Source organism: Taeniopygia guttata, chromosome 3 (genome assembly GCF_048771995.1).
Source record: "Taeniopygia guttata chromosome 3, bTaeGut7.mat, whole genome shotgun sequence".
Classification (NCBI taxonomy): Eukaryota; Metazoa; Chordata; class Aves; order Passeriformes; family Estrildidae; genus Taeniopygia; species Taeniopygia guttata.
The window spans coordinates 98399891-98427252 of NC_133027.1; the positions used below are offsets into that span (position 1 = coordinate 98399891).

Genomic DNA, 27362 nt, shown 5'->3' on the forward strand with positions numbered 1-27362 from the left:
GCACCCGACTCACTCGCATTCCTAGCAGCACTGTTGGCATAAAATTACTATTTTTCCAATGTAATAAAAGCAATCAAGTAGACACGCTATTTTTAAAGCACTGTTTTATGCCACAATGGTCTGACATTAGATGCAGCTTGTCCAGACATTCAAAAACAATGCCCACATCAGTTCTCCCTGCAGTCTGTCCTCTCCCTTAAAAGCCTAGAGAAAAGCTATTTTTTCCCCTTCTGCTCCCTGCTGGCTTTCCGGCTCTGTTGTCTCCCTCCCTTGAAACCTTCACACTGGCTTCCTTGTGGCCTCCCTTCTCCCAAACAACTTCCTGTCTGTATCCCTGTTCCCTCCCCATTTCTGCTGCTGTCTGCCTGCACAAGAACAACTCCCAGCCAGTTTCCTCTGCGGGATTTCTGCACAGAAAAGACGCCCGGGTGACCACACAATTGGGATGGGATTAAGGCAAGCCAAGAAAATTGTGTTTGCCTTATTAGCCTGATTAAAAAGTTCATCATCCTGGCACAGAGAAATTCACTGTACTAAAGAGTTTTGGTTCCTGTAACACCTTTAGCATCAGCATGGTTCAAATAAATACTTAAAATTATTGACAGTGTGCATACAGTCTTCCTGAAGTGGACTCTCCTCCTCATATACAGACAAAAGGAGAATATTGAGGCAGCCTTAGCAACTACCACAATGTTAGCTGTTTACCAAGGCAGCCATTCTTTAGCAAAAGCCATTATTTCTCTTTTGCCATCTATTAGCTCCCCAAAAAGCATTAGCCTTACTTACCAGCTATACTAGAAAATAATATGGGAAAAGTACTGCTAACAGTTTTTCTGACCACACTAAAGGACATAAGGTCCCAAATCCAAAAGCTCCACTACTGATAAGCATCAGAATGCCTATTTTCAGCAGCAACTTTATGGGATCAAAACCTTTACTTGAACAAAGATCAGTTCTAAATTTATCCCAAACATTTGAATGTGACGATGGTAAAAATGTATTATGCCAACAGAATTAATAGACATCTTGAAAAATATTTAAGATGATCACAATTAAACATTTCTACTTAGCATTCCAATTATACCATGTAGTGTTCTGTGCACAACATGGAAACAGTATTATAAAGCTATTGTTTCAGTTTGCTTCCTGAGATACTAATCTCAATCAGGCCGTCAGACGAACAGCCTGCATTTCTAAATGTTAAAGGCTTCCTCTCCAACATTCCCACACAGAATTGCCTACTGTGAAAATCAAAGGGAAACGTGTTACTAAGTAAAGCAGCAACTTTTATAAAGCTAAACCTGGTATTTTTTACCCTTTTGAACTCTGAGATATACAACCAGCTATTTCCTATTATGATAGGATACAAGGGCCCTGCAACGCCTGCAGGAGACGTGCACTCTGCAGTCCAGAAGTCGGGATTTTCTGAGGCACGTAGCGGGAGAGCTTTCAATGAGGGCTCAGATTCAGGGGTTCTGCCATTCACCTGCTGAAAGAATGTGGGCATACATTTCCCTAGGTCTTGGCTTCCCAACAGATAAATGATCATTATGCAGATACAGCTAATAAAACAGCCCAAATTACACAAATGAAAAGCCCTATTCTGACTCAGGGAATAATAGCAAAGGGCATGAGACACTCAATGCCAGCGGAGTGAGACTGGCAAGTTGCCTACAGTCATCTCCAAAATCCCACCTGGAGCATCAGCTTGCAGAAAGATGAGGGTACAGTCCTGGGAGAGGCCTTGTTCTCTCTGCTTCAGGCAAAATTGCCTTACAACAGAGATGTGTTTGAGCATTGTGCCCACAAACAGTAACACAAAATAAAATATGGTGTGCTAGTAGGTTTTGATAGACTAAATTAGAAACAAAATAAATGGTAATCAAGCATTAGTTTCATCTCTATCCCATTTTGAAGCTTTTCTTCAAGCTGCAGCAAATGTTATTTCAACGTCCAAATTACTGACATAACAAATACACTCACTTAACTCCAGTTTACAGTAGATGTCCAGCCCAAATAATCCAAACCATTTCCATAAAGACAACATAAAGCAAATAGGGGTTTGCAGGCTGGGGTGGGCATTTGATTCTATGCGCTTCCACCTGTCCATTTCCCATTTCATCCATCAAGAGATGATACAGTGTTCCCTATGCTCCCTATCAGTCAAATCAGATTTCTCAAATGCAACAGTATGTTTATGGTCAAATTCCAGGCTGCCAAACACGCATGTGAAATCTTTGCTGCAGCTTTGCTTGGGGCTCAGAAAGGGTCCAAAGCAGAAGCAAGAACAGAACAAGTACAAACATTACCCAAGCCCGTTTTCCATCTTGCTTCACACTTGTCAAAACAGGATAAGCAGCAAACCTCTTGATCTGTGAGTCACTAGCTGCATCAAAAACCTACCACTCTGAATTAAACTGGATGGCCTTCTAGTGTAAGCCAGTGTCCTTACAAAGACTGACATTATTCAGAGGTACACAAAGATAGGAAATTTAATTTATATGTTAGCTATACTCAGAACAGTAGATGAGAAGCAGTCAAGGTTTTCTGACTTGAGTTCTTTAATTATAATATATTTTCATTATTGGAAAATAATACCCAAAATTTCCAGAAAATCCATTCTTTTAAAGTACCTTAAGTTCAATTCCTCAGAATAGAAGCATCTAAGATTTTGAAACCCTTATCTACACCTCTGGTGCCTAAAGATGTAGCCATGGACAAATCTGCATTTGGCTAACAACACAAATTTTAATGAGAGGATTTACTCCAAGTTAATATTTGGACTGAGGAAGTGAGTCCATCAGATTTCAGGCTAAGCAAATAACTAATATAGAGAAAGCATGAAATATTAAAGCACAGCCTGTCGGTACTGTAGCGTTTTATTTCCAGATTCTTTTCTGATGCTGGGTATTGGTGGTACTTCAAGAAAATGTCAATTGTCTACATGAATCACATTATTTTTCAAACACCATCACAGAAATATGTCTCAGAAATATCATATCTTTATGTGTATGTATGAATATTATACACATATACTGAATTGTCATCACTATCAAATAATGAGTCTAAGCCTTAACACTATTGCATCAAAATAAATGCATTAGTCAGTAGATTTTTTTTCTCACTGAGAAATATAGATTAATTTCAAAAGTTCACTTAAATCTTAGCGGTTTAGCAAATGTATTCTTCTGATGATGACTGCATCTGACTACTTCATGTCGATATTTACAGGCACACACATTACTTATATTATCAGTTACAGCCTCTCAGAAGTTTACTTTTCCTATGGTGTGTCAATCTTTAGTTCATGCCATATAAATATTTGAAAAGCAGAGGCTGTGTTTTTATGAGAACATTACTAACAAATTTGCTTTGTTTAATAACATTTACCTATTTACGCAACTTCTTCAAGTATTAGTTACATGACAAAATCAGAGATGATTTCCAAACACTGTTCAGCACATAAATGTTTCTTTTCAGAGAAGTACATGATAAAACCACATTCTATAATCTAAGATAAAAATACCTACATTTTATACAGTAGGCTTCAGCAAAAGCCAAAAGTGCTACAAGAAATTACAGAGCATACAGAAGCAGAATTGAATTTGCCATATCTTTCAGACTAACCAACAAAAAATCAACACCAAATTTGACCACAAAATGGGATGCCTCCTAATAACATTTATTAAAGTAATTGCTGTTGTATGACTCAACTTTTCTGAGTAGAGGAAGTGAAATCGTGACCTTATTGGGAGTCTTGCCATTAATGAAGGAAAAGACAAAATTATGGGGTTGCCATTCACAAACAATGCAGGCATTGTTGTCTTAATGTATTCTGAACATTCATAGGTCATTGTGTGAAAGTTCTGGAACATCAGTTGTTTTCATTGATCCTACAGGCTACTCAAGCCACATATTTCCATCAAAGTGTTTATTCAAGTATAGGGGCAAAATAAGAATGTTCCTAATTTTATCAGTTTTCAAAGGCTAGAAAAATTATGCTTGTTCATGTTTCCTACTAGTCCAACATGAGCAAAAATGATTGTGTAGAATCCACTCACATCAAGTATTTAGCAGTTGTTTTATCTACCTTAGTATAGCCTGTTTTAAGCAACCTACCTACTACTCTTTACCAGTGGATAGCACAATTACTCCTTTCAAACAAATTATTGGACCTTCAGAGAGTCCCAGCTGCTGTTTGAATGTGCAGGCAGAAACATGCTTGCAATGGCAAATCAAAAATTCTTTGTTGCAGCACGGAAGCTTAAGGCATATGTTTGAATTCTGATTAAACACTTAAAAGCTCAAAATCTCGTAACTGAGATTATTAAACCACATTCAAGAGTTCTCAGAGGTTTTATTTAGAGAGGCAAAAAGCCTGCACTTATTGTTATTTTCGTAACCCTGTAGTCAGAGAAGAGCATAATCTTACCAAGCTGCCACCAGCCAGCCTGGACACCAGAGTTCTTTTAGCCAGATCTTACCTGAAGACAAAAGCTTGTGAGTCCGTAGGAAACTGATTGCCAGGCGCATTATGGATGCCTTGTCCAGGTGGGAACTGATGTTATGAGGCAGGGGCAGCTCATGTGCCAGCTCATAGAAAACCTCGGTCTCTTTGCTTCTTCTGCATCTTGCTGCATCTCTTGACTTCTCCTTCCTCCGTTCGGAACTGCTCCTGATAGGTAAAGAAGAGAAAGGAAAAAGCATTTCTTGAAATGAAATTCACTACTTGTGAGGCATTTACAAGAGTGTATCTTCTCAGCAATGAATCCATTCTGTCAAGTGTTTGAAATCAATTGGCCAAGCTTTAAATCCTATTTGTGCCCTTTGTATTGGAATTAGGAGAGGACTGCCACAGCTGGAAAGGGCTCAAATTGTACATGAGTCAGTCTTTCAATGCCTTGAATCCCCATGCAGTACAATAGAATTGAGATCTGCCTTAGGCAAGAGATTCAAAATAAAATAGCAAATTATTACTTCTGGATTCAGGAAAACATTAAAAATATTTTTTTGTTTGTTCAATCTAAATTTACTTACTCTGGAACAGGGTGGCAATTCATTTTTAAAGCTAAATAATTACAGTGAATATGGCTGCGACATAGATACAACAATGTTGTGGAGTTTTTCAATGGCTGCACTCCACATTAAAATAAAAGTAGTAGTAGAGTATCAAATTGTGTTGGTCTATAGAACTGTCTCAGCTCGTAATCCAAAACTTGTCCAAAAAGTCATCTGTCTTTGACCATGAAGGGCACAAAATGGAAAATACTGTCGTTTGCAAGATAGCCCTTCTTTGGAGAAGCTGTTCTAATTAAATCACCATCTCTCCACTGTCTATGAAAATAGATTCCTTCTTGAGTAAAATAACATAACCACTAAACCTCCATGTAAAACAGAGGGGCAGGAAACAACAAAGGGGAAGACATTTCATGAAGCAAGTATGCAAATTAAAGCCACCAAAGGACATAAGGCTAAATTTAACATGTGAGAAGCACAAGGAATAAATTTATAATGGTTCTGGGATAGGGCATTTCAAGAGCAAGCTCTAATGATTCTAAAGTTATTTAATGAAGTACAATTTCATTAAATTTCAGAACATGAAGCACCTGAATCCATTTAAAACCATGAGCCATTTCAACCCCATGTTGATACTACAAGTTCCTACACTTGCACGGGTTGAGGTTTTGCAGTCACACCAATACAAAATTCATTTTTCAGGCCAGCTGTTGCAACAGTCCACCAGTGCCACTTGACTGAGCACAGAACAGTTTCAGAGTTTTTGCTGTTTTGGCTGCACATTTATTTCTAGATTCACCAGCAGCACCTCTCTCCACTAGTGAGACTCCCAAAAATGAAGCAGCTTATAAATTGTTTTTTCCAACATCAGTATAAAATGATGAGCCTGTAAACTAAAAGTGGACCAACCAAAAACCCCTCCCTATGAAAACCAAGAGTTTAAATAAAAATATTCTGTTGCATGAAGATTTTGAGGAAAACAAGACTTAATCGCATTACTTAATTCTAGAAACTGTTTCAATCATGATTGGTCTCACGCTACACTGCCTAAAATAGAAAAGGAGTATTAATCCATAGCAGAATATTCTAAAGAAGATTACTGCTTCTTGAAGACCTAGACAGTCTGCAAAAGCTTCTAGTATTGAAACCACAGGAGGCTTCATAAATTAGTAAGAAGGAAAAACAGCCAGGATGTGCATTAAATTCCAAGAGCAAAGTCACAATAAGGTGTTTGCTGTGGCTCAACAAGGCTGGACACTCAACATTATCATTCAGAGCAGGAGGGAGCTCACAACACATCAGCAGAGCCCTGTGCTGCAAAACACAAGATGCTGGGCACATATGTGGGATCAGACAGGTGCTCACTAATGGGTGTGCTCACAGGGCAAGGGGGCTTAAATTCTAACAGTATCTTCTCAGGATCCATAATCAACCCCCAGGAAACCTCTTTCACTATTATTTTGCCCAAGGTGAATGTTCTGTAACATGATCTCTGTTACAGGAGGTGTGTACTGGAGGAGACTTATACACATTTCAGAACATAATGGCAGGATCCAACTTCAATAATTACTTCAAGGGTATTGCTGAAGCGAATACCACCAACCCATCTAAATTTGAATCTAAAGGAAATTCACAGGGTGATACTAACTCAGTATTTTTCTCCTTGCCAAGTAAGAGTCATACTACATCCATGGGAAAAAAAAAGTCCCTTCCCTTCTTACAACTATCTGAGAAGATACAACAAAAAATGTCCCATGTTCTCTAGGGGCAGGTGCTGGCTACAGGAGAGTCACATATAATACATATACTTACGTACTTTCAGAAACATGTCTTACTCTCTAAAGAAAACTGTGCCTGCTCTGTGCTAGACTGGGAACAAATCTCAGTTTCTAATTATACCAAGAAAATGAAAGAGTAGAAGCAAGACAAAACCAAACAGACAAAAACTATGTAGAGGTATTTGTGAGCATTTCTAATTGTCACTGGAAAAATATAACTTCAACCATAAATGTTTGAGCTCTGTTCTAAATCTAGAGGCCACAATTTTCACATTACAACCAACTTGGGCAAAACAAGATCCAGTTCCTCCTCATTTAATTATGAAACTTTGGGAAACAAGGCCAAAGCCAGGTCACAATTTATACAGTAAAAATAGGTTGTATAAGACAGGGTCTCTCGTGACACCACTGCAGCCACAAAAAAAATATTTAGTTTTCTAACCTCTGTAAATATAAATATGAAGTGTGGCTAATGAGAAAAACTGGTTTCAATAACCATGGGTTGCTCACAGTTTCTAATAATCAACACTATAAGCAGAGGAAGATTTTCTCTCTGTTACAGATGCATTCTCTCACTGCTTCTGACTGTCCTTGTAAGGTTCTCTGCAGAGAGACATCTCCATTCATTACACACCACACAAGAGCTTTCTCACACCAGAAAATGGGCAGGAATCAGCCTGCCAGGTTGTTTTCCAAAGACTTTTCTGCTCATCCATTATAATTTTAAACAAACAAAAACTTGCCTATTAAGCATTCCCCTCTTGTGGCTTCCTGCGCCTCAATTTTCCTCCCCACCTCCGCTCACACAGCACACCCTTAAGTCGTGTTGCTATTGTAGCCAGGGCAGCATAAGCCCACCAAGACCCAAAACACTCCCATGCCACTTTCCCACTCAAGACTTCCATCTAAGCTTGCTTGCTGTGCCTCCCAGATATGTCCACATCAAAGATGGTCATTCTGCGCTTACTTGTCCTGGTTGCAGAAGACTCCCAAAATTGCACTTGAGTGGCAGAATTCTGCAAAAAAGCAGTATTTTTACGATTTTTGTTTGCAGACCTGTAGGCCATTAGTAATTCTCTCTGCAGTTATGCCCACATGATTAGCATTTCACCCTGGGTGAGGCTGGACCACCCATGGCTGGAGCGTGGTAAAGTGACTGCAACCTGCATGACTGAAGGCCAGGGGGAAAGAAAGGCTGACACTGAATCCTCTTCACACATCACCCGGGCAATAGAGAAAAGGCCTGGGCTGTAGCTCTAATTTATGAATCATTCCCTCCTAGTACATAAACCACCCACTTATGTGGCAGAAAAAAAGCACACGTGTGCGTCACTGCTTGGAGAAAGCAATGCAACCAGAAACCTTGCTCTAACAGATTTCTAAAATAGTAGAAAGAAGAGCAGAGAAAGCCATCACCAATCAAGTCACTCATACACTGGTCCAAAGCCCCAGGGTATTCCAAGGTAAGCCTCTAGGGAGCTCCTGGATACCTGCTTCTTCAGGAGCCCCAGGATCGGGCAGGATAAGACTCCACTGAGCTGCACATGTACCCTCACATTGCAATCACAGCATAAACGGTCCCAATAAACCAAGAAAGGAATGGACAAGTTCAAATTTCTTTTGGAAATGGGGAAGCCAAGCTGAGGAATGGGTCTGGTGACTCCATTATGACTTGGCTACATAAAAGGTGGTCAGGAGACTTGAGAAGGAACAGGGAGGAGCCGCTTCCCAGCAAGGACTCTCCCAGGGCTGCTGGATGATGTGCCAGTGCTGCACTGCTTATGGGTGTGCAAGTCATTGGGAATGGAAGAGTTCTGGAGGCACAGGCAGTTCTGTGACAGAGAACACAAGTACAGCACTGTACCCTCAGGACAGCTGTTTACATGATTTCCCACTCCTTCCTGGTGGGTTTAGTTTGCACTCTGAAAATAGAATTTATGGGCCAATGCACGTGAGAAAAGATGACAAACAACTGGCAACTGTTTGCGCTCCCAAGGTGAAGCTTCCAAATTTTCCTGAGCAGTTCTGCCTAGAATCCAAACACCAAACTAGTCCCAAGGGTACACCCATGCCCAGGAACAGAGCTCTTGATCCCACTGGGAGAAAACACCCCAGGTGATGTAGAAATGCCTTGCATGGATCCCAGGAGCCAGATTCCTATCTCTTTGCTCATGTCCGGCAGGCCCTTGCAACACAGCTTCACCGAAATCAGCAGGAATGCCTGCAGACAAAGGTCTTGCACAGCCGGGGTGAAGATCATAATCTGACTTTCTGAAGCCTCTCTTACTGCAGGACTGGACCTTTCAGGGACTGCAACTTATTGGCAAAACCTGAAGCCCCACATAACCCATCTGGTTTAAACAAACTTGCAAAACTACCATGTCAGATTAGGAGTTGCCTTCCCAGTGCTGTGACAGCTCCAGGCTCCAGCAGCCAGGAAAACAGCTGAGGCAGCCAGCCTCAGCCAGAGGCACTGCTGCCACCGTCCTGCTGCAGCATATCCTCAGAAGGTACCCGTGACCCAGAGACAGGGGGGATCAGCCCCACAAACAATAGGGCATACAGATCATCCCCCACCTGGCAGCTTCGGCACAGGGCATCACTCACTGATCCAGAGTTTGGTTAGGCACCCACGCAGTCCTCCTCAGCTCAGCAGCCAGGGGCTGAGCTGCGGTGTCAGTCCTGTTTCCACTGACCATGAGTATTCGCTCTCTGCAGTTTAAATCCCATCAGTACTTCCTCTACACCAGTAATCCCTGCCCACCACCTCCACCCATACATCTGCCTGATCCCTCCTGCAGGCTGTTCCAACCCCCTCAAAGCCCTCGGTACCCACTCAGCTGATGAGGGTGCCAGGTAGTCAGCGTCAGGGATCCTCCCTTCTGTCACGGACATTGGTGGTCTCCTCTAAGCTGATGGAGAGGATTTGCCAGGACAGCAGTCTTCTGCTCAGGGTTTTGCTGCTCTTCACAAGTCCATGTGGGTCGATACTCAGGTTGTATACACACACATACACACTTGTTTAAGATTCAGCAGTGCAGCAACTGCACTGAATTACACTCCCACTGTGCAGGCTCCAGATCACAGAAGCTTTCAGAGAAACTGAAATGCACACCTTGCAGAAAAATATCTCCTAAGTAAGCCGGTAGCCTTCACTTGTACCTACATTCTGTGTGACACATCCCGACAGCACTTTGAATTATGCAGTTCAGACAGACCCGCTTGAGTTTACTTCATGATTTTGTTGACCCTTGGACTTTGCTTCAAACTGCCATGTATGCAAGCTAGTAAAACAACAAGCATATTACTTTATATCCAATGGCTGGTTATTAAATGTTTCTAGCTTCAGCACTTTAAAGGTCAAGAATCCACAGTTAATTAAGTTGTCACATGAAATTTCTCTAGCAAATGCTCATTTTGAATGGTTTAAGAGTTAAAGCATCAAATACTAACTTGCAGAACAAGAAAAATACATTCTGAGCATGCAAAGATAAGAAAATACTTTACAGTACAGATAAATGAAAAATCAGATGCTTAGCATAAAAAAAATTCAAACCAGTAAAAACTCAATAAAAATATTTTAACAGGCAGTGCTACCTTAGATAACAAAAAACGTTTATTTTAAACTAGCAAATACAGTTTTTGCTGAGCTTGTATATTGCATTACTTTCTGCCTGGCAAATCCCTAGTTGATTTGAACCAGAATAATAAAAAAGTTTTGCTGACTGCGAGGCACTCCATAGCTATCTCAGAGCCACACCACTTGACTGCCCCAGAGATGTGCTTGCAGACACCAAGCAGCCAGCAGTCATGCTTACTTAGCCTTAAAATTCCTTCAAAAAGTATTTGTAACCATTCTACCTGACAAGCAGTTTATTCTGGATGGCATGCTGTGCTTTTGAAAGCTCCCTCCGTTAAAGTAATAAAAGTGACCATTGGTAAATAAAAAGTGCTAGACGCAGCAATTTACTCACTCCCCATGAACTCTGGCCAAACTATGAAAACTGTGAAGAAAACCCATACACAGTGCCACACAGATCCCTCCTTATACCTCTTTCCAGTGAAAATAACTATTTCTAAAGCCTGACAAGACACCAGATGCCCAAGTTCAGCACACCAGCAAGAGCAAAAGGAAGGGAAAGGACACAGAGAGTTATTTTCAGGTGGATGAAAAAAATCCAAAACCAGTTTTGAAATATGTGGAGTGCTCACGGAGGGCAAGTGCTAAAGCAGTGTTGCTGCCCACTCGGATACAGTACCCAGTACACAGACAAAACAAACTCAGAGGACACCAAAATGGGGAATTTGTTAATAATGGAAATGGAAGTTCGAAGGTAACAAGAAAGGCTACTAACAGAAAGGGCTATTACCAAAAAAAGGAAATGAAGTATCTTCCACCCTTCCTTTAAAGCTGCCCTGACTTACAGTAACTCACCATGAGCTCCTTGGCTTGTTTGAGGAATTTCTTGTTTCTGTATATAATCATTAAATAACAAATCCCTTCTATTTCAGCAAAGCTTGGCACCTACTGCTATAGCAATAGATGTAATTCCTGCACCAGAGTTTAAAACCAAAGGTGAGATGATAGGAAAATGAAAAATCTGAGTGTCTCATGGACAGAGGAGAGAAGAGAGTGAATTAAGAGTGAGGAACTAATTTCCATTATCATTAGGATGCTTGGCACAACAGAAGATTTGGCTACTCAATTACAGTATCAAGAGATGAGGCCTAAATGAATACCAAAGTTTTGGTGCCTTTGAACATATTAATGGTTCACTAAGGCCATATCACACCAAGACCCTCACAGCTGACAGTAACATAGCCAGGAACTGCTTTTCTTTACATGGGATAAATTTATATGTACTTTAAAGGCACACATAAGACTATAACTTTTCCAGTGTCTGAAGCTCTGATTGAACCTTTAGTCATAATAATTAAAATGCATTTAAGTATTGGGTTTGTATTTTATTTATTTTGATTAACATTCTTGGCACTGATTCTCAAAAAAAAGGTGGTACTAAGACAAAGAGCATTACACATATACAGTTTTAAAATATTTATAGCACTGGCATTTTTTTTTTATACCACTAACAGCATTTAATGCATCTACTAAAAGAAAAACACTTTGCAAGTGCAATTTAAGGTATCACTGTAAAAGCTAAAGTTATCACAGCAACTATGTAGCACTTTGGAAGTTCAGTGTTGCAAACCTCACTAAGGCGCAGGGCTACTGACATTTTTTAAAGCATTTAGGTTCAAATATGTCAACAGAGTCTGATAAATTTAATCATAGTAAGCAAAACAATGTCTAAGGATTTATGTTCTTCATTTTTTCCTCTAGTTTTTTTAGTACCTTGACCAGAAAGATAAGTATTAGGATTTCGGCAGCCATTAATCTCTTCCTGGATTATTTTACGATGCTGAGAGTGCCAGCCTGTCCTGCAGTTGCCACGCCAGCACAAGAATGGTACCGCAGAGGATGTGCCAAATGCTTTCTGTCCAGGGCAAGGCACAGCCCTATGAACCACCTGAGGCTCACAGCATCAGAGAAGATGCCAGGCTGCTGATCAGCTGTTAGAGCAGATAGTGCCGCTGCCTTTTTGCCTATATTGAGGCTAAGATGACTTTACTCTAGCTTAGCTTTCAGGAAGTGCAGTATCCTGCCCCAAGTCACTGCACGCTTAGAAAGCATCAATGCTGCTCACAGAGCGTCAAAACAGCTCTGGGTCACCTTTGTAAAGCTGCTGCATCCCACATTTGAAACAAATCAGCCCCCTTTTAAAACATCCTCCATCTTCTCAAATATTAGGGGCATTTGGAGAGAAACAAGGAGGACAGCATATGGTCAAATCTCAGTGGACCAGCCATTCATCTCAGCTCAGGTCTTCCCTCCCCAGACTGGTTTTGCACTGCTCTTCTCCATCAACATCATGGATTCCTTCCCTGTGGCAATCAACTCTGACACCAGCCAAGACGAGGCAAGCTTCAGAGATAACCTGCAGACTAAAGAAGGCCCAGCACCAACCACTCTAAACAGCACAACAGAAATTACTGTTTCAACATTGGCCAAAACTGAACTTCCTTTTAAATCAGCAAATTGTTTTTTGTGGGTGATAAATGTATCACTCTGCTTTTCTCTCCTGGAATCGCACTGCAGTGGTGGGGATGAGGCTGGTTATGACAATGCACAACCCAGATGGCTATCAATGATTTGTGTTCGAGAGATTACAGATCCTTATCTTGGGGCATTACTTGTAGTAATCAGTCAATTTTGACAGCTAATCTAGAGGTCCATATACATTGTTTCTCAAAGGCTCAGCAGGTATTGCTAAGATCTGTTTTCAGATAACCCAACTATTTACCTACTCTAAAAAACACATATGAAAGGATGTGCTTTATCTCTTCACCAGCGGGTTAAAGCTAAAGGTGAATGAAGTGCAATTTGCAGTCTGGGGGGGGGGGGGGTGTGAGAGAGGTGGGCCCATAGTTAAATTCAAAACCAGGCTCATTTTTCAATGGGGCACTGACCACATCCCCAGCCCATATCATTATTTAACAAGAGGAGCAACTGCAGGTAAACAGGGACAATTTTTCAATTAAGCTTTATTTCAAGCCTAAGGGACAAACATTGCCATCTCATGACTTTGCTATCAGTGGTATGCCTATCTACGCTTCAGCCCCAAACCCACTCAACTGTAAACAGTTCAGAGAGTCATGCTGAGCATTGTTGACAAATCCCAAGTTTTATGATCTAACTCTGTGATGTCCCTTGGGCAATACCTACCAACATTTGTGGGGGCAAACCCTGGGGCTTCAGCAGGCTTGGACCACTGTCTCATGACATTTTAGCTCATGCTGGCACATTTGCTGACAGGTTCACACAAGGGGCCTTTGTGGGTAGGAACAATGAAAGAGGCCTGCACAGCACAGGAAAATGGGTGGTGACCACCAAGGCCTGGAAAAAAACCTCTTTCAAAGGAAGGTCTTTGAAAACATTGGTTACACCCCACCCAGCTATTTTCACTACAATATTTCAGTACATAAAAACAACACAGGGAAAATAAACAGCCCACCCGTCAATATGTTGTATGTTCTTCAACCCCTGAAACCCCCCAGCAAGCCATAAAGATGCAGAAATCTTCATCAAAAAGAGCCACATAAAAGGCCATCCACCAAAACCTCTCCACATCCCTTTTCTTCTCTTATGCATCTACAGGCGCTCTATGTAAGCTGACTCAAATAAACATCCTAATTTTCAGAGCAAAATTGAAATTTAAAAGTTTATTGGCTAGTAAATACATGATAACAAGCATTTATAGGGATTGAAAAGTAACTATATTGACACAATTGAAAAAATTGCTATACAGTCCACTACAATGCATTTCAGCTGTAATTTTTTTTCCCCTACCAATTTCAGCTGGAACTAATAAAATATTTCAGGTAAAACAGCAATCAGAGAGAAAGAAGCAATAAATAATCCATAATTAAATGGGTCTCTGAAACCAGCAGACAGCTGTAAACTTGAAGGCAGTCTCACAGAGGCTTGTCTCCATCAGAGTCAGAGAGGTTTCCAAGAGAGCAAAGATTGAGCAAGTGAAGCCCCAGCCTTGGGAACACAGAAATAATTCCTTCTCCTGAGGTTTTGGGCTGCTCTCTCATGATGCTTGCTAGAGCACCCTTACTCGTAAGTTCTGTGCAGAAAGGCAGGGAGCACCCGCAACAGAAATTCCACCACTTTGTGTCGCCTTGTTTCAAGCATGAGGTCTCTGTGATGGATGCTCTGAAGACTGCAGTGGGGGCACATGCCAATTCTAAATGAAAATGTTTTGTCTCCTTTAAAGAATATTCAAAACACTCACTAAAATTGCTTTCTGTTAATAAGTCATGCTTTGTCCTCCTGAAGTGTCAAATCTTCTAATACTAAAGTTAAGAAAACAGATCTTGCAATAAAATCTGTATTAAATAATGCCGACCCTTCTTTACTTTTTGGATTTTAACCATATTAACATGCAATTGTTAATAATGGAAGTTAATGATTTCTCCTTCTCTATCTCTTGGCAGTTTGTAGCCATCCATGGTAAGATGATGGATATCCAGAAAGACAGATTAAATAGCCATTTCTTTGGCAAGCAGGGAATAATAATTCCTGAAAGTAACAATACAGATGCTCTAAATTTTGATCATTTCTTGTAACACAGCTTCCTCCACTTCCTGCAACAATGATCAAGTGCAGATTTTGAGGGCCAGGCTACATTTTTTGCCCTGTGGGGTGTGGGTTTTGTCAGTACAAACATCCCAGGACACAGCTCATTCTCAGCCCCTGCTTTCTCTTCAGAGGGCTGTTATTTTATACAGTAGCTCTTTCATTGTCTCTCTCCTCCTAATTAAGTCATCGGGTTAAACTGGAACAGTGATAACTTTGCATGCTGTGATTTTGAGTCCTCATTATTATTCAAAAGTCTGCCACTAGTTTAAGTCAATAAAAATTGAAATTTAGTAGCCTGAGCTGGGGTAAATTTTGTTCTTTGCCTAACTACACAGTAAAAGGATTAATATCAAAGGTTCAGACTACTTCAGCTACCTGGCCAGAAAAGCAACAGTCACTTCAGCCGAGTTAGGCAATTCCTCTAAATTTACAGCTAAAATCAGAGCCTGGAGTGATGTAACCTGGGGGCAATCAGTAACCCAAAACACACACCTTCAGCTCCTGGCAAAGTCCTGAGGAGTCTTCTCACTGCTGACCTGCCTCTCCACACCCATGCTTGTGGCAGAAGCTGGAGGGACATCGAAACTCCAGTACTTGAGGAGGAAAGAGTTGTGGCCCCTCAACACTCAACTGCAGTATTTAAAATATTTTAAAAATTAAGGCTTGGTTCTGTTGGGAATTGGCCGCTAGCTCCTCTGACACATCACCCTGAATTACTCACTAAACACTAACTTTCAAAGGGAACTGATATAAAGGCAGTCTGTATTGTAACACAAAGTAAATAACTGGATGCAGTCTTTCTCTTTTGGTGTTTCTTACTTTATTGCTTCCCTGCTCCTACTGTCTACTAACTCTTAAACCTCTATGTAGCTACAATAAAAAAATGGTTACTCTGGGAAAAGGAAAAAGATATTATGAACATGAGAAGCCAGCAAAGCTAGGAAGAAATTATGTACAGACACAAAAGTAAATTCACATGGCCACATTTGTTTTCTATTTTCTGGGTTTTACTTCAGAACTATGAATTAACGCATCAGTATTTTGGCGTTATTCCTGCTGGAGTTTTGCTCTCCTTAAGTTTAAGCAAGCAAGGCACATATGCATATATTAGGCCTGATTCTCATCTCCACCATGGTCCCATCACCCCAAGAGGGCAGGGGGCAGAAGTCAGCTGTTATAAATTCTGTTTATGAAAAACATAGGTAGGAAGAACTCAATTCTTCCAGAAAAGAAACAAGACTTTTTTGTTTCATATGATACCATCCACAATTGTCAGCTTACTTAACAGTGCATTACAACTAGGCAGGTCCTGGAGATCTATCAGAAGTGTGCATCTGTCAGGGTGTGGTACCTCAAAATTCACTGTTTTGATTCTGACTATACAGCAACCAAATTTCTGACAAGAATGTCCAAGATCCACATGCTGAAATGCATGCAATTGGATCAGTACACACAAAGAAGTGGCCACAAGAGTTACACAAACAGATGGCATCTCCCGAGTCAGGAGTGAGGGTGCTCTCATCCCAGTAACTACCAACACTGTTTTGTAAACCTACCTCTTTACAGTTCTTGGAAAAGAACATTTCTTTTCTTCTCATCCTTTCCCTAAATTTTGTAACTTAATCAACCGAACTACATAATTTCCCAAAACTTAACTACTTCTCAGAAAAAGGAAAAAAAAAAAAGAAGGGAATAATTAAGGGAAAAAAGAAAAGAAACTGCGCTCACTGCCAAAAATCATGGTTATGTTGTTAGAAAACACAACTGGGATGGTACAGAGGCCAAAGCTGAGGTAGGCTGAGAAACAGCTGTACCTCCACCAGCAGAAGTGCAGGGGAGGGCTGACGCAGGCGCAGAGAAAGCACCACGTATGCATGTTGATAGAAGCTGAATCCAAAAGGGAACGTCGCTTCTCGTGCTAATGTATTCCTTTGAACTGTGTGTGTCTGCCAGTGCAGTTACCTACCTTTGTACAGAACATGCTGCCGTGGCCAAGGGTAGTTATAAAAATATATTTACCCCTTCATAGACAGGGGGAAAGAAAGGTCCTTTAGTACGGAATACAGAACATGAATAAATATTTAACTCTTTTACTGAAACAGCTTTATGCTATTGTGACATACATTTAAGACTAAGGCATATGGAAAATGAGTGATAATTAAAGAGAAGGCATAGTAACATCTAATGGAGACAATCTAAGTTGTACAAATATGACTTTATTTAACATAGTGTTTAGTCAATGGTACATTTATAAAGTAACAAGCCTTGGAGAAATATACTTCATAAACATACTACTGATTTTATTACACATTTTAAAAATTTTAAAAGCCATTTTATTCATGACTGACTGTATATAAAAATTATCTATATAAACTTTTCGCCTTTGTTCTTATTATCATTTCCTCATACAGATAATGGACTACAATTTCTGCTGATTTTGAAGAAAACTTGAAAACATTGGGAAAAATCTTCAAGGACTGTTAGACAACAGCCATTACCAGGACAAACCCATGTGGATGAATATTTTAACCACAGTTTATCCACTTAAGAGGAAACCAATCTCTCAGATCACTAAGAATCAAACAGGTGATTTTCATGACTGATATTAAATAAAGTTTCGTTATCTACCAATAAATGTTTACCACAGCTGAGAACAGGTTGTTTAGCTTTAACCAACAAAGCCTGGCAAAACCTTTCTAAAAACACAGTGAACAAAACCAATATACCACGTAAGAAGTGGATGTAAGAAGAAAGAGGCTCTCCTATATTTGCTATATTTTCAATTAAGCTCTAACTCATACTGAGGCAGGGCATAGGTCTGTGCCTCTGCAGACACAAGGATTTTGTTCATTGTGATTACAGCAGGTTTTATTAAAACCCTGAATGAAGATTTGTTTCCCTGAAGCTCTGGCTTGCTAACAGCTCTGGGAGGATGAATGACAGCATCAAACCTCATCAGCCCAGAAATGAAGAATGCCAACAACTTGTCTAACCTGTAGATCAGAGGTTGCAGGATTCATACAATTTGAATCTGAGCATTTCTTTAAAACAACAGTCTGACCAACTTAAGCAACTTTCAAGGATGGAGAGAACCAAAGCCAACCTACTGCAACATTTAGAAACTTGCTCTACTGGTCAGTCACCTTCACTGTCAAAATATTTGTATAGATTTTCTTTTTTCTCCATTATAATTTATTTCTTACTGCCTATTTTTGAAGGCCTGGAGTTATTTTGGACACTGGTATACCAACCCAATACCACTTCACTTTCAGTCTCTGTTCATACTGTGCAAAACCTCCTAACCAACAGGTCTTGCATCACTCTTATGTTCTATGCAGAAACTAGGTGCGAATTCAAACCCAACATTTAACATGAGAAAACATCAGGCCAAGCAGGAAAGAGCAAAGAATTACAAAGTCAATTCTGGACAGAGTGGGGAGGAGAGACAGAGAAACAAGCAAGATAAGCTGTGGGGTTTCAGGAGAAAAGCCTCCCCCCACACACACACTTCCCCCACCCCAGTTCCCAGAAAATCCAGTGTTTGCCTCTGGTGAATGCTATTTCCCCTTCTGCCTTCCACATGTAGCAGCCACAGCAAGTCACTCCTCAGGTGCTTCCAGAGTCACTGCTGTCACTCATACTCACTGTCACACACCATCAGCACTCGATGGGCCAGGCACAAACATTTCTACAGACAGATTGCTCTGGCCAGCAAAAACCAAAGAGTGGTTACAGGCAGCAGCTGCAAAGCCTGTTTCTGTGACCTCTCCCTCCCTAGTGTTTACATGGGAAGGATGGAATGCCATAGAGCATACCCTCTGAGGTACAGTTGACTAAAACAGCTTTGCAAAGCCAGTCCCAAAACATTTCTTTCCCATGTTTTTGGGAGCTGCAGCTATTTAAATTATCATCTTGAAGTATTAAACTCCTGACTTCCTCATTTTAGTATTAAAAACAAAACAGCAACAAAGCAACTAAGAAAAACATACTTGACATGACATGTCCCATGTCTGACCCATCTGACTTCCACTCAGAGCCGGGATCCAATACTGACACTCATCCCTATGCACAAACAGGGGACCCGAGGAAAGGAGGGACAGCAAAAAACATCTGAAACTCCATCCAAACAACAATACTTGTGGTACATAGGAAGAGGACACAGGGGGCACACAACAGAGTTCAGGATGAAGGACTAGCCTGTGATACTACAAAAGCAAGGTCTCCCCTCCCAAGTGTTTCTCGCAGGAATCACCTCATACCTGTCCCTGTTACCTCATCACACGAACTTAAATGGAGTTATTCTGAATTGCACCAATGGGAGGTTGGAACACAACTCTTCAAAGTGAGTTTTATGTTTTCTTTTGTTGTTTTAATGCCAATAAACAGGAAACACTTTTCTCTCAGGCTCTCCTGGGACATGCCACACTCCTTACACCAGATCAGCTCTTAAGAGGCAGTGACTGTTCAGCATGGGTAGGAACATCTAGATATCCACATCAGCTCTGTTATTTAGCTATCAAGAAAGAGAGATAAAGATTTAAAATAGAAAGTAGGTAGAAACAACAGTTTTGGAAAAAGTTAACAAAACAAGGGCTCTGCAAGGAAAAAAAGTAACTTTTTCTATAAGTCTATTATAGAAAACAATGGGAGTTTCACGTAATTCCAGAGGCCATGAGAAAATGAATCTGTAACTAGTCTATGATACAGTATTTCTAATGCCTCAATACAAATCTATTTCAGTAGAGAAGAAGAAATAAAATATTGAGGAGCATTTGGAATGAAAACTATATAAAAAGTCAAGAAAGACCACAAACAGAAGTTCAGTAAATGATGTTCTCTTTCTTCCACATAGAAGCCCGAAACATGGAGAGAACTGGAAACCAGATTTTTATCAAACCATCTCTGGAGGAAGTAGATAACACAATTCAGAAAATGGGATAAAGATTTGGGAGTGCCGTCAGCAGATTTAGGGAGAGGAAAGGGAAAGCACACAACCAAAAAAAAAAAAAATCCCATGAGTGTAGAAAGACTTTAGAATATGGAAAACATTTCCAAGTGCAGACCAAGAATTAGATAAAGAGAGGAGTCAAGAACTTTTCACCCTAAGTGTCTTGCTTCACAAAGGGGAAAGGTGCAGGTGTGCCTGAAATACAGGAACATCTGGACTTTGTTAAGTCCTAGTTATGCAAGCACTGATCATCTTAATTAACCAGGCTTTGAGAACTGTCAGGAGGACAAAGATTAATTCTGTTTAACTCCATGAATAATGCTTTTTAAGAACAAAAGAGCTCAGCCTGCACAGTAGCTTCATCAAGAAAGATACACTTCTTATTCCCACAGGGATCTAGTAAAGAAGAGGCAAAGATACTGCATAAAAACTTTAAAGGGAAGATGAAAATGTACCTTTATTAAGCAGTACCTTCATACAAATATACATGACTGCAACTGTGCAGATACAACTCAGCCCTCAAAAAAAAAAAAACCCACCACCAAACCAACCCCACAACACAAAAAACTAAAACTAGAATAAACTTTATGTCAGGATCTATTTTCTGTATGCTTAAGTATTTTTTCCCATATTTCTGCTGACAAGCAAGTCCCATGCAAGGGGCTCACTTGCACATGCAAGGCCACTGCCAGCCCTCCTCAGAAAGTTAAGTGCTCCCCTAGTGAGAACACCTGTCCTGTGAAGCAGTGTCCATTTCATTTTTGAAAAGTCTTTTCCAATTTGGCCTGAGTAAACTTCTTTTCATGGCTGTCTGCCCAAGTATCTCCGATCTTACATGCTTTATCCCTCGTCCAACTGCTCACCTAACTGACCTAAATTGGCTCATTTTCTAGTGTGCTTCTGGCACTCACATCACAGGCCAGGAGGAGTTGAACCCTTGCATCCTCCTCCCTGAAGGTGAATTTGAAGTTTAAACTAGAACTTAGTCTAAGACTAGCTGTCCTGAGGATTTAATTCTGCATCTCTATCTGTATTTTACACTGAGTTTTCACCAGAGGTGTTGTATTCCTATTTCCTTTCATGCTGCTGTTTCACTAGTTCTGGAAGTTACCTCTCTATTTCACTCTGTCATCAGGGAACTGGGGACCATTTTCTGCCATGAAACTGCTTTGTTCAACATCCAATCATACCTACAAGATCACAAATAAGTAAGTAAATATGACAAACAGCAGAGTTTCCCCTATATCTACTTGTACATTGGCATTCACACTCCCTCCGTTTTGCTACTCCATTTTGTTCTCTCTCAGGTGTAAACACAGTGCCAACACATTGCACTGCTTTGTTATCCAGCTATGGTAATACAGCTTTGATGTTACTCAAAGTTTAACTTCATTGAAGTTCTGTTGAACATGCCATGAACGAAATCACCTTGTGCAGCACATCCTGCCTGCTTGTCGCTCTACACTGCAAACAGACCTCTGCCACCATACCTTCAGGTTATTGCCCTAAATTTGCATTTATATCAGTCAACTAGAATGTACGGTTTCTTACAGTATGGCATTGTTATTACTCCATTGTATTGCTATCTAAATATTATGCCACTAATTCACCTTTGAAGACAACTTTAATGTATTTGACCAGTATTGACAAAAAATAATTCAGTTACTTGTTCTGCCATAAACACATTTTTAATAGCACACTACCCTTTTTTCTAAACACTTTGAAGCTTAAGAGGGAATAAAGGATTACCCACAGAATGGGCATAATACAGAAGCAATGCTCAAAGTATTATAACATTATAGATTTCTAAAAACAGCCTCAGCCACAATAAATGCTAAGGCGCTACAGTACAATACAGACCCATATTGCTTACAAGATTAACACAAAGGTTTTTGTCAGATGAAAGTACTTTAGAAAGTACATGTGATATTTTCTCCTACATTAGACATGAATATATCAAGTCATTACTGCATAATAAAATACTAAAACAATAGTACCTTTGCACATTGTATAATCCTGGGCTTGTAAGGAATTATCTGACCAAGACCAGCAAGACTGTGTGCTCTAGCTAATAATCTGCACAGCTACACAGAGGAAAAGACTTTCCCCACCTTTTCAGGTGACATTGTCTTAGTTTTTAGGATAAGAAGAGGGAGTTCTTTACAGACTGTGTGGACCAACAAGACCTAGCCTTCCCAAGGATTCCAGTCCTTGAAGTCACACAGTGAAACAGAAATTGGCAGCAATAGCTGGAGAAGAAGTTGGAGAAAGGGCAGGTATTTTAAAGGATGGTCAGGAGCAAGTAATTTAGGAATGTGAGAGGGTAACTGTCCTTGACATTTGCAAACTGGCAAGCACTTTACAGCAGTGCTCAGGCTGCAACTATAGCTGCAGTACTTGAAGTATTTTAAAGTTTAGCAGTGGTTCCCTATTTGGTCACTCAGAATTCAATGTCTTTAAATAAATACTTTTACAAACTGCAAATGCACCAGTGAGCATGTCCAGCTTTTGCAAGACATCCTTCATATACCCTATGGCTAATGTTTTACCCTGGACACTGGCTACCCATTGTCAACGTAAAAAGAAGTCCAAGCATTTAAGAAATGATGAGAAGTAAGTCTGGTTTACAAAAAAATGGTAAAATTTAAATGTTTGTAGATGTGTGGGCACATTCATATATGTACACATTAGAATCAGTATGAACACACAAACATGGGGCTCAGTAGTCTTTGCCTTCCCATTCCTGAATTTTTGTGAGCAACTGGGACACGGCTTCAAATTTAAAATATTAAATTTTAAAAAAATAAAAAAAAGACACAGACATACAGAGAGACAGAAAAGAAAGTATGTCTCACACCTGAACATGAGGAATGAAGACCTTCATAGTAAATGCTTTGTGTAATTCATGGTAGGAGCTACCAGTGCTGCAATGACAGAAATAATTTTCTCAGTTTTCATCATTAGCAGACACATTCCTCAAGGTGGGATGGATAAGTAAGTGCACTTAAAACTGTGCACAAACTTTGACTGGCAATACTGTAGTACAGAAAAAGAAGAGGAAAAAGAAGGACTTATCCCTCAGAAACTTAGCAATGCCAGGATTTAGTATACCCATAATTTTATTGCCTGAAGCCTCTACCGAAAGGGCCCTTCCTCTCTCAGGAAAGGGGAGAAGACAATAAAAACCAGAGGACAGAAGTAGGTTATAAGTAAACATTATCCATTTAAACTGCTAATGGCAAGCTCTGTTATATTTTTATCAATGCTTTTCTGCAAATTACTTTTATCAGTGATAATTTAGCTTTTATTTCATTATCTGGCAAAGCAGACAAAAGGAAAACAGATTTGTTTTACAACAGCTCCAGCACTTGCTCTGTCCATTAACATTGACAGACAAAGGTAAATTAAAGCTCTTAGACCACATTTTCAGCATATGTGGCACTGAGGTCTCTGTTTCTAAACAATATGTGTTTCTAAAGGAGAGCAGATTTCATGCTAATGCTTTTATTCTCTCCACACAGTTAAGTTTCTGTATTATTTCATATTTTTTCTCCATTCAGTTCTATGTGCTTCCAAAAACATCTCAGGACAATCATGGAGAATCAGTATTTTAAACAAGGAAAATACTACATTTCAGTCAACTGAAGAGTGAAATAGCACTTTTCCTCCTTCCAGTTTTCTTAAGACCACAAAACCACAGAGAAGTTGTTCTTGTTTAAAATAATAAATAAGCATAAAGAACACTTGGAGGATTTTATTTTGCTCCAATGCTCCTCTTCATCCCTTTTTTACCAATGTTTTCAGCTATTCTACTTACTTCAGTGGAGGTAAACAGATTGCTTTATAACTTTCATCTAAAATAATAAACTTATTTATAGAAGGTAATGTAGCGAGCCAGCTGTTCTGGGCAAACAGCGGGCTCGCCATTTAAATGATAGTTTAATGGCTTTGATTACAAACAATTTTGTGAGAAAAACAACAAAATATTATTGATTGCTCTAAAAATGCAAGTAATTAGTCATTAGTAACAACCATTCTAACTAAATAATCCAGTAATTTCTGTTCTTTTATGAAATAGCCTTTCACTTGGGCTTAACAAAAAAGCTATATTAGAAAACCAGAATTTCAAAGTCTCAACTGACAGCCAGATATTCTGGCTTGGTCTGAAGACTACTTGTGTTACCATTAAAAATATATACATTCTTTAATTTTAGATATTTGGGATAGTTCTAATTTGTGATATACAACCCACATAAAAGGGCTCTTTCTCAAAGAGCCATAACCAGTTGTTCAGTCTGAAATTGCTGCCATAACCCACGCATAAACATTTATTAACATATAATACAAAATTAAAAGCTGTATTTCAAAGAAAAAAAATTCTACTTTGTAGAAGCAAAATGAAAGAGTTCTGCTACCATAATTTCTTTATTGACTATTCAGGTTTGTGACATTATTACCCCAATATTGTCAAGTGTCTTTATATTTTCTAATAAATCCCTCATTTTTCTCAGAATAAGATTTTTAAAAATCTTGGATAAATTTAATTTAGTTTTTCTGCCTCTTCAGCAAACATTACATGCCCAATTACAAACAAATGTTACTGCTGGGGCAGGTCACATTGATGAAAATAGATTAATATTAAAGCACGTGGAAATTTGGAAGAGCAAGAAAATACTTCTTGAACTAACACCAAGACAATTTTAAAGCACAAACATGAATATAATTTAATCATTTCCTTACAAGCAGCCTTCCCTACAGGGCTCCCAAAGAAAGGACAAAAATGCAGTGTCAGAGTATGTATTTTAAGAGGACCTCTACTGAGATGGGGGAGGAGGAAGAACATGGCAGTTGAATATTTTTAACCAGCTTTCCAGAGATGAGTCTAAATCAAGCTCTTACGAACCTTCCCTGTCATAACCCACTACAGAGGTCAAAGGTTGAAGCTTTCCCAGAGGTTCACTGTGCACAACAAACACTAAAAGTTCCTTAAATTTAGTTTATATATAACAGCAAAAGTGCTGTGGCCAGTGACATCCCATACAGTCCCATTAGTACAGAAGAGGGCATAAGCAGGGCAGGCAAAAGCACAAAATGCCCATGTTTTCAGCTAGTCCCAGCACTCATGTCTGCAACAGTTAGTGCTCTTACACCCTTTTAAAATGTGCTGTGAAAGGATGACAAAACCAGTCCCTTACTGCAGACATTGGACATATTTTGCTGTAAATAGTGTATTTTTCCTGATGTATTACAATTCTTTGTGAACTATTACTAAGCGTTACAAAAAGACTTGGGGGTGCTCACTTTTTTTTGTTTGTTTGTTTGTTTGTTTTGAGCAGAGATTCAGTGAACAATTTTAAGTAATTTGAGATTGTGAGCTCTACAAGCTGGACTGGAGCAGCGAGTTCAATACCCTGCAGCTAACCTGGGGGACGCCTGGTGGGAGCTTGGCCACTCGGCCAGAGCTAAAGCCCTTGGCTCTTGTGCTAGGCATCTGACCTGTACACTATTTCATGTCTGTAATTTATCTTCAAACAACATCAGGAAAATTGGAAGGAGAGGGAAGGCTGCTGGATATGTGTGCTGAACTGTCTAGGAACCTGCCATTCCAACTGTGCTTAGAACTCACTTTTCTAATACTGCCTCCAATCAACCAATAAAATTAAATTTAAAAAAAAACCCCAAAAAAATCCAATAAAACACTTCTTCTTGAACTTTTTGAAACACTTCAAAAAAGCAAGAGTGTCAATATAATGGAGGTGGTTCCAGAAGAAGCTATCAGCATGATCAAAAAGGCCAAGAGAAACTACTGAGTTTCACGAGACATTGTCATCATCAGCAAGCTGAACATAAGGATATCTCTTTCTGCCCCAAGCTGTTCATACAGCACTGGGGAAGAACAAAGGGACATTAATGATGCTGTTGCACGTACTGCACAGCCTGACCAGCATCAGAGAAATGCTGAAGAGCCTGAGGCCGCCAGTCTCTTGCTCCACCAGATGCCCTGTCTACAGCCACCCACCACCCACAACATCTGCTGCAGGTTCTGCAGAAGCCAGCATCAAATACTTGAAGAAAGTTGAGTTTTCACAACATGACACAAATGAGAATTTAGCTTCAGCTGGTTTCTGAGTGTAGCTGTACCCATAAACCTATCTTTTTCACACAGGTGATCTTTGACATTACCATGCCCTACAAATATCTACATCTTGTTTGGCACATGACATTTCAAAAACAAGAACAGCTTTGTAATTATGGATTTGCTTTGTATACAAATAGTGGTAACCACTAAATGTATTTAAGGTGATTTGCTAAATATGCAATTCTATCAAGCATATAAACATTCTTTCCCTAAACAGAGCCTATTTGCCTTCATTAACCATCCTGGTGTCCCTCCAGCTTTTGAGGGCACATAACCATCTCCACTCTTAGTCACTCCCTGCCTGCACCAGCACCCTTCTGTCTGTCAGTGCCTCACTCCTTCTCCTTTGACATCTCTAAAGTCTCCACCACAGACTTTATATTTTTTAAAGATGCATAGAAGAGTTGCACCATCTGCATATGCTAAGTGCCTTCAGTTCCTCAGTAAAGTCACCCTACAGGAAACAAATGCAAATTACTGCCTTCTAGACATAAGGCATGGTCCTGGAGACCTTGTTATTAAACCATTAACCTTCACCTTTCATTTTACCTATGTTTTCAGTATTCAAATGTTGCCTGAAATAGACAACCTTAATATTTCCCCATGCTGCAATTTGTTACTAAGTGCTTCACTCCAATGATTAAACAGTGACAAACAAATGAGAGCACCAGTTCTCAAGCAACAAGAAAGGAGTTCAATAATTACTGCAAAATTTAACAACAGTGTCCCCATAAAACCTTGCAAAAATCTGTTTATCATTCCTATGCAATCCCTAAACCAAGATTTTCAAAGAGCCCTAAATACCATTTTCTCTGCCTTCAAGGCTATAGCTCTGCACCCTACTGATGCTCCAGTTTATCAGAAGATGATGCTAACCATGGTTAGTATCTTATCTCTGTAATCCCCCAGATTTAGGCCAAGGCTAGTGGTGTGCTATGGGTATGCAAAAATGTGTTTTGCTGTGGAAACAACCACATGTAATTTGGTGAATAGCCTGAATAATTGGTATGTAATAATTATGGTTGCTAGTACCAAATGTTTGTTTCTCTGGAAAAAAAAAAAAAAGAAAAAAAAAAGGGCAAATCAGAATTTTATAAGAGCCCTTATCTATTAAACATCAGACTAAAAGTTGGTTCATATACATATTAACAGATATACAACCATGAGATATCTGGTCAATAAGCATGTATGGCTGAATAAATCTGGTTTTCCCCTTCATGAACCCTTTCTGTCCTATTGGTGTAGCCTGTCCTACAGAGGAATACACAGCAATAT

General features: G+C 39.7%; 1 protein-coding gene and 1 long non-coding RNA gene across 5 annotated transcripts in view; one reads left to right on the forward strand and one right to left on the reverse strand.

Annotated features, from left to right (window-relative positions):
- The window catches only part of LOC115494503 (uncharacterized), a 94086-nt gene extending 68478 nt beyond the window's left edge, over positions 1-25608 (forward strand). For 2 of the 3 annotated variants that reach the window (XR_012055287.1, XR_012055286.1), the window contains one exon: positions 17412-17654. This is a non-coding gene — a long non-coding RNA (uncharacterized lncRNA). Of the gene's footprint in view, positions 1-17411; positions 17655-21083; positions 21157-25284 lie in introns of those variants that run through there. The other variant, XR_012055288.1, reaches the window with a different exon arrangement.
- Positions 1-27362, reverse strand: part of EPAS1 (endothelial PAS domain protein 1) — a 76379-nt gene that overhangs the window by 30182 nt on the left and 18835 nt on the right. The window contains exons 1-2 of one of the 2 annotated variants that reach the window (XM_072927498.1): positions 9631-9704; positions 4485-4675 (exon numbers count right to left, since the gene is read on the reverse strand). In XM_072927498.1, coding sequence (XP_072783599.1) covers positions 4485-4675; positions 9631-9689 — 250 coding nt within the window. In that variant the 5' untranslated portion in view covers positions 9690-9704. Of the gene's footprint in view, positions 1-4484; positions 4676-9630; positions 9705-27362 lie in introns of those variants that run through there. The other variant, XM_030268989.4, reaches the window with a different exon arrangement.